This window comes from Hirundo rustica, chromosome 26 (assembly GCF_015227805.2).
Source record: "Hirundo rustica isolate bHirRus1 chromosome 26, bHirRus1.pri.v3, whole genome shotgun sequence".
NCBI lineage: Eukaryota > Metazoa > Chordata > Aves > Passeriformes > Hirundinidae > Hirundo > Hirundo rustica.
In genome coordinates, this window is record NC_053475.1 from 2,006,079 (window position 1) to 2,020,975 (window position 14,897).

The 14,897-nt window shown below is 69.5% G+C and overlaps 1 protein-coding gene across 2 annotated transcripts; it reads right to left on the minus strand.

Annotated features, from left to right (window-relative positions):
* Nucleotides 1–1,128: 1,128 nt before the first annotated feature.
* MIDN (midnolin) lies at nucleotides 1,129–12,550 on the minus strand. Of its 2 annotated transcripts, none has more exons than XM_040086536.2 (8): nucleotides 12,533–12,550; nucleotides 10,299–10,524; nucleotides 9,220–9,307; nucleotides 8,843–8,905; nucleotides 4,022–4,408; nucleotides 3,401–3,533; nucleotides 2,991–3,290; nucleotides 1,129–1,896 (listed from the first exon to the last, which is right to left on the minus strand). In XM_040086536.2, exons 2-8 carry the CDS (start codon nucleotides 10,514–10,516, stop codon nucleotides 1,634–1,636), a joined length of 1,452 nt encoding a protein of 483 aa, XP_039942470.1. In that variant the 5' UTR covers nucleotides 10,517–10,524; nucleotides 12,533–12,550; the 3' UTR covers nucleotides 1,129–1,633. The 2 variants fall into 2 exon arrangements, with proteins under 2 accessions (XP_039942470.1, XP_039942471.1); XM_040086537.2 differs by lacking the exon at nucleotides 12,533–12,550 and adding an exon at nucleotides 11,137–11,155.
* Nucleotides 12,551–14,897: the final 2,347 nt, after the last annotated feature.

Here is a 14,897-nt window from a genome sequence, read left to right on the forward strand (position 1 = left end):
CACCCCATCCACCGTCCCCGGGGCGAGAGGTGGGGAAACTGAGGCACGGCCGCATTCACGGCCACCAACCCCCTCTCGCCCCCCCCGCCCCAGCCCGCGGCCACCCCGCCGTGACGCAGGAGGGAGGGAGGGAGGGAGCTGGCAGGGAGCTGGCACCCACGGCCAGCCCGGCTGGTGCAACCGGCCCGGCTCCTCGGGGCAGCGGCCGGCGCGATGAGACTGGGAGCACCCAGCCAGGTGAGCACCCACGGGCTGGGGTCCGGCACCCGGAGAGGGCTGGAGAACACCTCGAGGCCTCACAAGGAGACCCCAGATCCGTTCCGCTTCTAGGGAGGATGGGGCAGCTCCATCCACTCCTTTCCTTCCTACTCCAGCAGATTGCTCCCGTGTGAGCGATGAGCAGGTGTTTGCACAGGTATGGGGTCACCTGGGCTGTGCCCCCCTGGCCCCGTGACACCCATGGGGTGCCCAAGCAGCCTCTGCCTCCCCCCACACCGACACCAGACAACATTGCATCCAGACTGCCCGAATTTATTTCAAAAATAAAAAATAAAATATTAAAGACCAAAAAAGCCTTGCTCTCCCCCCCGCCCCTCCCATTTTCCCCCAAAACACACACAAAAAAAAAAAAAAAAAAAAAGAAAAAAAAAAGAAAAAAAAAAAAGAAAAAGACTTTTACAGACAAAAAACACATCACGTGGGGGCTCTATTTGCACAGATCCTGACGGAAAAAAATCCAAGTCGGACAAGAAAAAGGTTCCTACGGCCTATGAAGACTATGTCAGTATTGGCTCAGTCGGGTCATTAATGTCTATAAATACCGGCCCCGCGGCCGGGACCGAGTTTGGGGTTATTTATTCAGGGTTTTTTTTTTTCTTTTTTTTTTTTCTTTTTTTCCTTCTTTTTTTTTTTTTTTTTTAAGTTTTTTTTTTTTAATTTAAAAAATAAAAAAAAAAAAAAAAAAAATCCAACCACCCAAGCAGCGGGGTGGGAAGGAGTCCAGCGACTCGGAAGTTGGGCTCGGCCGCGGAGGGAAGGCGCCTTGGCTTCTCCCTCCCCCAAACAAAATTAACACCCCCCCTCCCCAAAAAAACCAAAGCCCCTCCCACCCCCGTCCCCCCTCCCCAGGCTGCGGCGGTGGGGCCCAGGCACACGTGTCCCCCTCCCCGGGGGGGGCCCGGCCCCACAGCCGAGCAATGCTACATATAGAAGGGAAGGAAAACAAACGGCCCCCAAACCAGGGGGGGGCTCCAGCACCTCCGAGAGAGACTTCATCTCCTCCTGCCTGCACCGGGGGGGTGGCACCAGGTGGGGCCAGGAGCCCACCCAGCTGTGCCCCCTCTTCACAGCAAAGCAGCAGCTTCGATACGCCCCGTGGCCCCCGCTTTGGGGTGCCGGGACCCCCCCCCTCCAGCTGGGGAGGCTGCGGGGAGGGGGCGGCTCCTGCTGCTCCCCAGCCCGCATCGCCCCAAACCCAACCGAGCAGGGGGCTGGGGGGCTCCCCCTGAGGCGCAGGTCGGCCCAAGGCGTCCGGTCGCGGGAGACGGCAAATCCTCCAGGAGCCCCCGGCTGGCGGGGGGGGCGGCGAGCGGGGACCCCCCCCCCCGGCACAGTCCCCCGGGGCCCCGGCTCTCTATGCTACGACAAACTCGGATTTCATCTCGGCCTTGACCTCTGGCTTCCAGACAGAGTCCTCGAAGTCCAGGTCCAGGCTGCCCTCGCTGGAGACGCTGCTGTTGCTGTTGGTGCGCCCGGCCTTGCGGTTGGGCACCCAGTGGTAGGGAGCCCGGGCGTCCCGCCGCGCCTTCCGCCGCAGCCGCTTCTGCTGCAGCAGCAGCTGCAGCCGCTCCACCTTGCAGCGCGTCGCCCGGTTCTCCGTCTGCCGCAGCCGGTCCCCTGCGAGGGGGGGAAAAAGGGGGAAGGGGGTCACGGGGGGCTGCCATGGGGGGACACGGCAGGCAGCCCGGCGTGGAGCTGCCAACAGGCAGGGTGTTCTCGGTAATGGAGAAGGGTGGGTCATGGCTGGGGCTCCCTGATCCACGGCTTGAGGGGGACACAGCCCACCAGGCAGCCCCCAGTGGCACAGGCACGTGGACACCCCCCCATTGGTGCCCTCTGAAAGGAAGAGGATGAGGTTGGCCTGACCCACATCCTGGGGGGGGTCACGGAGTCCCCCCATGGCACGGTGCCTTGGATATCCCAAAAACGGGGCGTCCACCACAACGCCAGGCTGGTCCCCAGTGGCCTACAGCCCTTTTTTGGGGTGCAAGGTCCCCACCACAACCCCCCCTCTATCCCCCTGCATGGATGGGGAGGGGTCCTGGCCCAGAGCAGAGCTGGGGGCGGCCCTGGAAGACGCAGCCACACCAGCAGGGGCTGGAGCCAGCACGGAGCCACCCCCTGTGGGGAGCTGGACCCGGCCAGGAGAGAAGGAAGAGCCAACCCCGAGGGGGCTGAGCCAGCACTGGTGGTTTCACTTCTTTCCTCTAAGCAAATCACAGGGGGTCCTGTGCGGGGTCCTGCGACACCTTCCAGCCCCAGGGCTCACAGATGTGCACCCAAAAACGCTGGGGTAGCCGCTGCCGTGCCCCGGCCAGGCCCACCTTCACCCCCAGCCCGGGGAGAGGGGTTTGGAAAGGGGGAGCCAGAGTCTGGGTCACCCCAAAAACCTCTGCCCACGCAGCGGGGACAGGCCCCGAGCTCCCGGGGCAGCACGGACACCGCAGCCACCTGCCACTCCCCCGCACCCCCGCCCACGCAGGGACGCTTTGTCCCCGCAGGCTTTGGCAGAGATGACAAGGCAGGGTGGGTGGGGGGAACCTCCCTGAGTCCCCAGGGGTGCTGATTGTCCCCAAACATGCATCCCCCCCTGACTGACACCTGTCAATCATCCAGTCCCTCTCTGCTCACCCCGGCCGTGGACCAGGGACCCTCAAGAGGCGCCAGCCTCAAACCCCAACCCCTCGTCGCTCGGGCAAAGCCGGACTCACCACTGGGCTTGCACATCCGGATCTGGCTTTGGCACTGGACGACGGGGTGCAGGGTGGGGGCGGCGGCCGCCGGCAGCGGCTCTGAGGTAGTTTTGGTGGCGAGGTCCGGAGAGGCTGGCGGTGAGGAGGAGGAGGAAGAGGAAGAGGAGAACTGTGTCTGGCAGCGGAGCTGTGTCAGGGACTGGGGCATGCCCTGGTAGTGTCTGGTGGCGCTGAGGAGGTCGTTGAGGATCTGCAGGATGGTGCCGATGTCCCGCCGCGGCCGCCCGCTGCTGTCCTGGCAGTTGGGGTGCAAAGTGCCTGGAGGAGGGGGGGAACAGGGGGGTGTGAGACAAGCAGCCCCCCCAAACCCACAGCCCCATCGCCCCCAACATCCCCCCAGAGCCCCCCGGAAACTGAGCAGCGCCTACCGGAGAAGGTCCCTGAGAAGACCCCAGGCGCGTGGTTGACGAAGCTCTCGATGACCGCCCCGGGCTTGCGGGATCGGGCCGAGGGGGCCGGGCTGCTGCCCGGGGAGCTGCTGCTGCGGGAACCACAGTCCACCTGCGATGGGAGAAACACGGGATCAGCCTCAGGGCTGGGGGTCTGGGGGAGCACACAGGCCTGCTCCTGACCTTCTGCCACCCCGCAAAGAGCCAGGGCAGGAGAGCCCAGACAGCGCGCAGGCGCAGCAGGCACCAGTCCCGGTTCTCCTGGCATGCAAGGAACCACCCTGGGGGTCCCCCCACAGCCCCCCTGCCCTGCCCTGCTGTGCGAGGGGGAAAGGGAAGCAACAGCAGCCGCTCCTGCCCACCCATGGGGACAGGCAGGGTGTGAGGACAGGCTTCACCCTGTCCAAGGGTAAGAGCTTGGGTTACACCCTGTCCTTGAGCCCCTCCCTGGGACCTGGGGGCAATTTGGACACCAGACCGCGGACAAGCCATTTCCACACACGAGGAAACCGAGGGAGGGCCAGGCACGACCGAGGCTGAGCCGGCAAAGCCACGGCTTCACCGCCCCCCCCAGCTTTCCCAGGACACCCCCAGACTCACCTCTGAGCAGGAGGAGACCACGCTGCTGTTCACCGTCTGCGTGCTGGCCCCGTGCGACCGGAACATGCCGGCGGTGACGGGAGCGGCGTGAGGGGCGTTACAGTACACGGGGGGTGCCGGCGCGGCGGGCGTGGGGCTGGGGGCCGGGCTCTGCTGGCAGGTGGGCACCACGGGGATGCGGGCGAAGCCCGAGCCGCCGGCCCCGTGCAGCGTCCGGCAGTGGGGGCTGGCGCTGGCCCCCGCCTCGCCGCGGCTGGCGATGAGGTGCCGGTGCTGGAGCTGTCCGGTGCTCTGCTGAGCCGCCAGCTGCAGCTGCACGAACATCATGTGGTCACCCACGCGCAGCGCCAGGGTCAGCGGGGACCGGCCCGACAAGAAGTCGTTGACCTGGGGGGAGAGAGAAGGGACCCTCGTCAGCCGCGGCGCGGAGCAGCGGGGCGGCGGTTGCCGCGCTGGCGCCGAGCAGGGGATGGTGGCTGCCCCTACAGCTTTCCCTTGGCCACAGGGATGGGTCACTGGGGCAGAGGAGGGCTCACCCCCTCCCGCAGCCCTTCCCGTGCCAGGCTGGCAGGAGAGCCCGGCCGCCGTCCCCACGCGACCCCAGCCCGGTGCCAGCTCCGTCAGCTGACGGTGCCGGGGGGTATTTTGCTTCCTTCTGCCCTTCCTGCCCTTTATTCCCCAGCGCTGAGGGGCCGTGCCTGCCTGGCCGCCCTCCCCGGCGCTGACCCCGGCGGGCAGGGACGGGCAGGGGTCGCAGCTGGGACTGCCCAGAGTCCCGGCACTCCTGGCCAAGGGCCAGCGCTGCTGCTCCGGCCAGCGGGAGGGGTGTCCCCTCCCCAGCCCCAGGGGGTGCCCCTGCTGGCACAGGGAGAAGAGGAGGGGGCAGGTGAGGACGTGCCGGGTCCCTGCCTGCGGGTCCCTGCCTGCGGTGCAGCCCACCTGCCCTCCGCCCCCCCCTCAGGGCAGCTGGGGGTGGGGGACAGGCCCTGCCCAGCCCGGAGGCTCCGGCTCTGGCAGGTGATGGAGCAGCTGCGGCGTGGAGACAAGAGCCAGGCCCTGACCCTGCCCAGGCTGCAGCTGTGGGGGGCCCCCAGTGCCCAACACCTGCCGCCCCCCAGCTCACGCCCCGCAGCCGCATAAATCACTTGGCAGCTGTGCCCGGGAACAGGGGAGTCCCCCAAGCACTGCCGCACGTTCTAGGGCGGCTGGGACAGCCGTGAGCCCCCCCTTGCCCTCGTGTGTCCTGCAGGGGGGCCATGCCTCACCCCCCTGCCAGCCCAGAGGGGTTAATGGGGAAATCACACCCCAACTTGCACCCTAGGCCCCCCTCACTACTCCAGGGCACGCAGGGCCCGGCTTTCCCAGCCCGTCACAGCTCCAGATATCACCCACACACATCCCATGGCATCTTTGGGGTGCAGCCATTGAGGGGTCCCCAGTGGGTCCAGCCCCCCCCATGCCCAGCTCTGCGGAGCGGGGCCCCCCCAGCCCTGCTCCCCCACGCCCCGCTGCCGCGGGGGCCGGTTCTGAGAAGCCGTGGGAAAAGCAGCTTTAAAAATACCAGCAGCAAAGCCCCGAGCGTGTCAGGCGGAGGCTGCAGAGGAAGGGGTGGGCGAGAAGGAGACGCTGCAGCCCTGGACACGGAGGTTACGGGGCGAGGGGGCGGGAGAGGACAGCGGGCACGCACACGGGCACACGTGTGCACACGCGTGTGTGCGTGCACGCAGGGAGCACCAGGCCGCGGGAAAGCATCCCCCCAGCCCCCGTCCCGCCTCAGTTTCCCTTCCCGTGGCAGCCTGGATGGCGTCACGCCAGGCTGGCGGCCCCATCCGCACTGCTTGGCTCCATCCCGGCTCTGCCCATCCTGCCTGGAGCCCCCCACGGCTGCTGGGCCCTCCCCAGCCCCTGCGGGGGGGACATTTCACACAGGGACCCCAATGCCGGGTGCAGGCACAATCCACCAAAGCGTGGGAAGGGGACCCAGCCGGGTCCTGCTCCCGCTGGCCTCCCGAGCCTGGTCTTTCACAGCCCCGGCCCAGGCTCCTCCAGGCCCGGCTCTGCGCCCAGGTGTGCCCGGGGGAGCCCCGCGCACCTCCCCGGGGCCTCCTGACGTCAGCCGGCCCCGCGGCCGCCTCCCGCTCCCTCTGAGTCACCCCTGCCCTGCCTGACCCCTCGCCAGCGCCGGGAGAAACCAGAGCAACCCCAACCCGGCCAGACCCGCGCTGCCGGCGGCACCAACAGCTCCCATCCATCCATCCATCCCCACGCACGGGGGTCCCACGACCCCCGCGGCACGGAACCGGCCCGGTCCCCGCTGCCCCGGGGCTCCCAGCAGCCGCCCCCACGCCGCTGCCAGCCTTCCCCCCCCCCGCCCCCCGGCGAAACCAGCCCGCTCCAATGCAAACACGTCCCACCCAGCCGCCCGCTCGGCCGCCCACGCCGGGAGGACCCCGTCCCTCCCAGCCGGCTCCGCCGCGGGGGCCAGGACGGCCTCGCCGAGGGGGCTGGAGCCACTGAGCCCCCCAAAGTCCCTGCACCTCGGGGTCCCCCGGGACCCTGCCGAGCCCCGGGGGGCTCAGCTGTGCTGAGCCGGGCTCGGGGCCCGCAGGGATGGGGCAAGTGTCTCCCAGCTGCTTCTCAGAAATGCGGATGACTCAGAGAACGCCGCATTCCCCGCCTCGCTCCGACGCCTGGCCCCGCGTCACCCCGGCCCCCAGCCCCAGACACCGCCGGGCCCCCCAACTCTGGGCTGGCAGAGAGCCCCCAGCGAGCCCCTGCCCCGGATGGGGAGGGCAGCACCCCCCGAAAAAGGCACAAGGAAACCATCCTGGGAGATCCAGATGGATCCGGGGCAAGGATGAGGAGGGGGGAGCAGGAAATGCCGCACCCCCCCCACCCCCGACTCCCCAAACCCCTGCGGGGTCTCCAGCTGGGCACAGCTGGGCCCCACATCCAGACACCTGCATCGGTGCCCAGGGGGGGCAGAGGGACAGAGCCCCCCGGCCACATCCCTCCTGCCCTGGAAGAGCAGGATGTGTCACCCCCCTCCTCCGTTCCTTCCCCTCCGCGCTCCTGGGGGAAGGAAGAGCCGAGGCAGTGGGACCGAGCGCTGGCCGTCCCTGGAAAGCAAGGGCAGCCATGTGGGGAGGAAGGAAGTGCAGGAGCGTTTCCAGGAAGCCCCCGTGCTCGGCAGCCGCTTCCCCAAAGGCTGGGGAGGGGGCGGCAGCGCCCCGGGCCCCCCCCCCCGCCGCCCCCAGAGGAAGCGGCTCAGCTCTCCCCGTGCTCCGGAGGCTGCGTGACGCAGGCAGAGCCCAGCAAAGCATGAATGGGAGGAGTGGTTTCCTGCCCCCCCGCCGCCCCCCAGGTGCTGGCGGTTCCTCCTGCTCAGCCCTGGCTTCCTGAATCACCAACCGGAGGAACCTGCGGTGGGCAGGGAGGTGCGGAGCCGCTTCCCGCAGCCAGTGCCAGACCGTAGCCCACCCACCCTCCTCCGCCCGCTGTGCTGGGTCTGGGGAGGGGTTACCCTGAGCTCCACGGGCTCCTGGCTCCCCAGGCCACCCCACCTCGCTGCCCACAGCAGAGCAGAGCTGCGCAGCCCCATCGGAAATATCTGCAATCCCGCAGGACGTGCACCGCGACCCCCAGGGCGGGCTGCCAGAACCAGCCCCCTCCCCACAGCTCTGCAGCCCGGCTGGGATGGGCAGCACCTTGCACCCCCTGGCACTGGGGATCCTCTTGGGCTCCAGTCCAAGCCCCCACGGGGTTAAACCAGCTCCCAAAAGTCAAGGTCACCCCGAGCAGCCAAGGGCACTGCGGGTCAGCCCCTGGCCTGGCCATTGCCACATCCCCACGGAGGGCACCACAGTGACCCCCCTAGCCCCTTCTCCGAGCCCTGGCGCGGCATGGGGCTCTGCCCCTTCCCAGAATTCAGCAAGGCAGGTTATAAAAACCCTCAAAAACCCAACCCTTAAAAAAACCCGAAGCTGCAGCACCGGCCAGAAAAAGGAAGGAAAGAGTTTCACAGCAGTAACAGAGACGGAAAACAAAGGAGCGGGGCCTGCGCGGCTGGGGGTAAATTCCACCTTGGCGGCAGGAGCCGGCGGCTGCGCACGCACCCACGGCTCACCCACGGCTCTCCCACCCTGGGAGCGCTTCCTCCCCGCAGCTGAGACCCCCCCCCAGCAGCGAGGACCCCCCCCCGCCCGCCCACAACCCCACAGCGACTCAACCACGGCCCCGCCAACGCCGCCCACTCGGCCCCTTCCTTGGCGCCCCAGCACAAGGCCACCGAGCAAAGGGACAAGGAGAGGGTCAGAACGCCCCGGCACGGCCAATCTGCACCCCCAAGGACGGCTCCAAGGAAAGGGGGAAGAACCTTTGGGCGCCGGGGAGGAAAGCCGGGCTCTGCAGCGCCCAGCGTGGCCCTGCCAGCCTCCTTTACACCCATCAGAGCTGCGGGGCAGGAGGGCAGCGCCCTGCGCCTGCACCCCAAGGTGGGCAGATGCTGCAGCCCCACACCCCCAGGCAGGGCCCTGAGCCGCCCGGCTCCGCCAGCGACCTGCAGCGTGACCTTGAGTGAGTCACTTCACCTCCCCGGCTCCCGGCTTGTTTGGGCTGTGAGGCTGCGGCGCTGGGACCTCCCCGAGCCGGGCACCACCCTCAGCGCTCCCAGCCACGCTGAAGGTGAAACCTCAGCGAGGCACCAACGCCAAAGCTTTTGGGAGGGGACGCAAAGTGAGGCCGCAGCTGTCCTTCCCCCCACCCCGGCTCCCCCCGCCCTCCGCCTTTGTCTCCATCCTGCCCCGGCATCCAGCCCCTCACCTGAGTTTCAGTTAAGCTTTCCAGAGCTTGCATCACCGACTGTTCTGGCCTGGATGCCTGGGACTGGAAAAAAAAAAAAAAAAAAAAAAAAGGAGGAGGGGGGGGGATTAACGTTACAAATGCAGCAAAGGAGGGGGCGTCCGCAGCAGGAGGGAGGGATGACATGTCACTTCCACTATTTCTACACAAGCCCTGAGAAAGGAGTGAAATACTAAACCTGCTGCCGTGCCCAACCCAGCGCTGCCTCCTCAGCGAGAGCTGGGGCAGCAGAGCCGCAGGGCTGCCAGCACATCACATCCTCATCCTTGCCCGGGGCTTTAATAATAGACAGGGACGAGTGGGAGGGATGGAGGGAGCAGCAGGAAAAGGCCACTCACCATCAAGCCGGCCTCCACGGTGGGCACCAGTGTCAGCTTGCTGCCTTCCACGACCCCCAGGTCCTGCAGTTTGCCAGAGCTGAGGCGGCTGCGGAGGGGGGGAGATGCCAAAAGCAGGGTCAGTGCAGGTCGGGCAGCCCCCCCCCGGGGGGAACACGCCAGAGGGGGACAGCAGCTGCAAACCTGGCTGCTCCCAGGGGACCAACAGCTCCCCAAGCACCCCTAAACCAAGAAATTCCAAGCCTTCACAGCCGGGAGGTAATCTCGGCACCCCACTGCTCAGCTGCCCCCCGGAGGAACTCACGGTGTGGGGCACGGGGCAGTGCGGAGGGGGCCAGAGAGGAGCTCAGCTGCAGGGGGGGTGGGAGCAGGGGGTTCGTGGCACAGGAAACCTGCCCACCGGAGGGGGGGCGGTTACGGAGAAGTTGGGACCAGTGTGGGTGGGGGAGGCAGCGCAGGGAACGTGCTCCCTCCACCCCGCGGCTGCCGGCAGATGGATGCGGTGTCCCCGCGTGTCCCCCCCCTCCCCTTCCTCCCTGATCCGGGAAAGACTCTCCAAGTTACTCCCGGCCCGGCCCCACGCGGGCCCCGCTCCACGCGGGGGGTGCGCAGCCCCTCGGCCCGGGCCCCCGGCAGACAAAGGCCCCCCCGCCGCCCCCCGGCGCTGGGGGCTCAGGGGGGGCCGGGCCGCGCCGCCGCCGGGGCTGAGCCCAGAACAAAGGGCCGGGGCACGGCCGGGCCCCGCCGCCCACAAAGGAGCCCCGGCAGGGCCGGGCGAGGGGGCGGCGGCCGCGCTCCCGGCCCGGCGCCCCCCTCCCTCCCTCCGCCCCGGCCCCCCCCCCCCTCCCTCCTTCCCTCCCTCCGGCCCGGCCCCCGCTCGCCCCCGCCGCGGCCCCCCGGGCTGTCCCCCCCCCGCCCCGCACAGGAATGGGGCCGGGAAGGGGGAGGGGGCGGGAGCCTTTGTGCGGTGCCGAGCCCGGTGCGAGGGGGCCGCCCCCGCGCCCAGCCCCGCTGTCGGGGGCTGGGGACCCCGAGCCTCGCCGAGCGCCCCCCCCCCCCCGTACCGAGCCGTGCCGTACCTCTCTTTGTGCAGCAGCGCCAGACGCTCCTTGGGCACCTTGAGGCGCTGGGACAGCCGCCGCTTCAGCCCCTCCACCGTCTCCTCGGCGGGCACCGAGAGCTCATAGCGGGTGCCGGTGGTGGTGTGGATGTAGAGGTTCATGGGGGGTTCGGGCGGCCCCACCTCGCAGGCGGGAGCCCCGCGGCTGCAGCTCCTGGCGCCGGGCTGCGGGTCCATCCGCCGACCTGCGGGGGCAGCGGCGGTCGGTGTCGGGGGGCGACGGCGGGACGCGGAGCGGGGAGCGGGGGGGAGCGGCGGGAGCGGACAAAGGAGGCAGCGGGGCCCGCTCCGCCACACGCCCGGCGGGACCCACGGGAGCTCCGGCTGCTCGGCGAGGCCTCGGGCGGGGGCCGGGAGGAGGCGGGGGGCTGCTTCAGAGGGGGCTTCCCCAAGCAGAGCTGCACCGGCCGTACCCTCCGCGGCTCGGGCGGAGAAAAACAATATATATATATATATGTATATATATATATTAAAAAAAAATAAAAAATATAAAATCTCCCGTTCTCGCCCCGCTCCGGTGCCTGCCGCGGGAGCGGAGAGGGGGGCGGGCGGGGGGGGCTCGGTGGAAGCGGCGCTGCCTGCCCCTGCCTGCCGCCTCCTTTCTTTCTCCTCGCCGCCGCTCTGCGCTCTCGGTGCGGGGTGTCTGGGGGCGGGGTGAGGCCCGGGGCCGCGGCGAGGGGCGGGGAGGCCGCCGCGCTCCCCCTGCTCTGGGCCGGACCCGCCGAACCGGCCGCCGCTCGTGCTGCCGTGGGAGCACCGGGGGGAGAGCGGGGCGGGGGGGGGGGGGGGGAAGTTACAATGTAGCAACGTCCCGCGGGCGGGGCCTCGCCCTCATTCACTCCGGCTCCTCCGGCGGCCGCGGCCCAATGGGATCGCGCCGAGCGCCCAGACATCCGCGGCGGCGGCCAATGGGAGGCGGGCGCGGCTTCCCCACGTGGCCCGGCGCGCGGGGCGGTCCGGCCGGATTCCTCCCGCCCACGCGGCCGAGAGGCCCCCCCCCCCCCCCCGCGGGCCCCCCCCCCCGCCCCGCGCGCGCCCTCGCGCCGCGCCTGGAGCCATTCATAATCCCGGCGCACAACAAAGGGGCGCGGGGGGCTCGGGGGGTCCGGCCGGGATCCGGCGGCGCCCGGGGTCGATCCTCGGCGGGGAGACGATGGGATCGGAGTGCGAGACCCGGGCGCCGCGGAGCGGGGGGGGTGGGGGTGAACGCGGGACACGGGCGGGCGCCGGCCCGGAGCGCCGCGGCGGGGGCGGGTGAGCGGCCCCCGCACCGGAGGAGGCCGCGGCGGGAGGTGACTGCCCGCGGGGCCGGGCGGGAGCCGGAGCCCCCGGAGCCTAGTGACGCCGGGACTCAGAGGCGGAAAGGGCGGGGGGAGGAGGGGGAACACGCACAGTCACCCGCGGCCGGTCACACCCGCCCGGTCACACGCACCCGCCCGGTCACCCTCCCGGTGACGCCGTTACGGCTACGGGGAACTGTCCCGGTGAGGGGTTGAGCCCCCAGCACGCTCTTGCCCACCCTCCAATCCCGTAGCTGAAACCTCCACCCCAGCGGCCCCAGCCCCGCCTGCCGCCGCCCGCGGGGTGGAACGGACGCCCCGCAGCCCCGGGGCCCCGTCCCGGCACCCGCACCGGGGGGCGGGGGGGTGCTATGAGTCAGCAAAGCGCGGGCGCCCTCTGCCGGCCCCGCTGCGCCTCCCGTGCCCGGGGGGGGCCGCGGGGGCCGCACCGGCGGCGCGCCGGGGAGCCCCCACCGAGACACCGAGACACCGAGACACCCGGCCGCCGTGCGCCCCGGAGCCGCTGCTCGCCCACCGAGATGGAGAGCCCCCACCCAGGCAGCCCCCCCCAGCCCCAGCAACCCAGGAATGCCGGGTCTCGGGAGCGAGGAGCCGCTCCCCGGGAGCCGAGCGGGCGCTCCGGGGTCCCGGCAGCTGGAGCGAGGAGAACCGATCCAGCTCCCGTTCCCCGGAGGAAGGCAAAGCTCCGGGTGACCGGGGACACACGGAGGGTCTCTGAGGGTGAGCGGAGCTCCCGAAGAGCTGAAAAGGGGCTCTGCCGTGCGTCGCCCCGGGGCAGCGGGGCCACCCCAACCCGCTCCGGGGAAAGCAACCGAGAGAGCTCGGTCCCGGTCCGCGGATCCCCACCGCAGCCCGACCCGGGCCCCCACCGGCACGGCGCGGCTCTACTCACCGAGCGCGGCCCCGCGGATCCCGGCGCGGCGGGAGCTCAGCAGCCTCCGGTGGCAGGAAGAGGGAGAGAGAGCCCAGAAACGTCCCGGGGGGAGGTGGTGGTCTGCGCGGTGTCACCTCCTGAGCGCTGCAGCTGGTCCGAGCGCAGCCCTGACGCGGAGCTGCCGGGGAGGTGCCCCAAGTTTTATCCCGCACCGCCCGGGGTGGAGCCTGGCAGGGGCAGGGACCGGGCAGGGACCGGTCTGGCCCCGGCAACGGCCCCGGCAACGGCCACGGCCCCTGCCCCGGTAGTACCCGCACCTGCTCCCGCGGGGGGTCCTGGTCCTTGCCCCCGGGGCTCAGTCCTCCACTGGGTGTCCCAGCCCCTACCCCCTCGTTTCGGATCCCGCTCCCGAGATCCTGACTCGCCGTCCTCTAAATCTCGGTATCAGCCCACCGGGGGCGTTTCAGTCCCTGCCGGGGTCCCGGCTCTGCCGCCGGTCCGAGCAGGGCAGGGACGACCTGTCCTCCACGGGCCGTGGGGAGGGGACAGACCGGACAGCTCTCCCCCTCCGCGTGCCCCGTCACCGGGGTCAAAGTCAGTCCATGGGCAGGGAACGGATGGGCTGAGCTCTCCTTGGGAGCCAAGTGCCAAAGCTGCTGCTGCTGCTGCCCGTGGGGACTCAGTGGTGTCTAACACTGAGACTCTCTGATGTCTAATAACAAGGTCGGACCATTCCTCCCCCAGGGATTCCCTCTGCCCAACCACCCACTTCCCAGCAAGGACACAGACCTATCCCCACGGGGGCTTTGGAGCAAGGGAGAAAGGGGCTGGTGGACGCCAGTTGTGGGGCACGATGCCCCGAGTGCCACGGGGCAGAAGCTGCTTCCTCCCGGGCCAGCGGCAGCCCCGCGCACACAGGGAGGGTGCTGGGGAGAGATGCTCGTGACCTGGAGCTGCCTCGCCGGGTCTCTCCCTCACAGACAATGCCCTGGCACACCGAGACACAAAGCAGCTGGAGGGGGGGATCTGACAGCCAGTCTGCAGTGGGGGAGACCCAGCCCGTGAGGCAGCAGCGCCGGGGCCCGGCAGGAGCCAAGGGGGGCTCTCTGAATCCCCCAAATCCTGCCGCTGTGTCCCTCCCGCCCGGCGACCCCCGGGGTGGGTGCAGATGGCTGGGTGGGAGCGAAGCCGCTCGTGCAAGGCAGAGAGCCGGGCTGGGAGGGAGCCTTTGTCGCACAGCCCACGGCCCCCCGCCTGCCCCAGCCCCCTCCAAGCTCTCGGGGGGAGATGAGCTCAGGCGGCTCCGACTCCGGCTCCTGCCATTGTTGTCCCTGGGAGAGGGGCCGGGGCAGGGATGCGCCATTGTTCTCCCCGGGAGCTGCGGAGCCCCGGGCCTGCGAAGCCGCCCCTTGGGGGGCCGCATCCCCAGCTGGCTGTGAGGGGTGAGGCCCTGGAGCAGCCAGGAGAGGGGACAGCCGAGGCCACAGGTTTGGCCCTGCCACAGCTCAGGCTTGTGCAGCAGGAGGGGCCGTGGTGGGGGACAAGGTGTCACACCAGAGCCGCCAGCTCCCAGCCCCGCTCCCTGGGGAGGGACAAGGGGACGTTGTGGCCGTGGCTGGGAGCGTGGCCCACTCGGGTTCCTCGGCGGAGCAGCCATGCCCCAAGGGCAGGGCATCTCCCCACATCCTGGCAGGCCTGGAGAGCCCCTTTCCCAGTCACCACCCTCCTCACACGGCTCCATCTCCTTCCTGGGAGGAAGCTCATCTCCTCCGGCAATCCCATGACTCCAGGAGCCGGTGCTTTAGGAAGTGTGTGCAGATCTCAGTACGGTTGAAGGTATCTGGAGCCTCCAGAGACACAAGCTGGGAGATCCCAGGATTCCCAGCAGCCCGGATTTTGTGTGTTTAGTTTATTGTGTTGCCCTGGGAATAAATCGTTAAAGATTACAGGCAGACTTGGGCATAATTGCTGCGCGGCATCCGAGGCTCCTGCGTCTCCAGAGGGAGCGTTCTCCAAACCCCGCACGGCTGAGCAGCTCGGGGAGAGACGATCCGACGAGCAAATACCTACACAAATCCCGCCGCGGGCCACACGCAGCTCCCGCAATCCGCTTAGCTAACCTGGGCCCTGGGATTAGCCCCCGCGGAGGCTCACGCAGCCGGGAGGACGGCTCGGGCGCGGGGTGGAGGAGAGGGACTTACCCGGGTCCTGCCGGGACACTTCCCACGGGGCCTGGCCGCCGGGCACGTCCCGGTGTCACGGCAGAGCCAGGCCACGACGGCGGCGTTGGCTCCCCCGTGTCCCACGGTCCTGCCGGGCCCCAGCTCCAGCTGGGAGCCCCGAATCTTTTTTGGAGGCTGGTTCTTGGAAGTCCTCTCCCTCG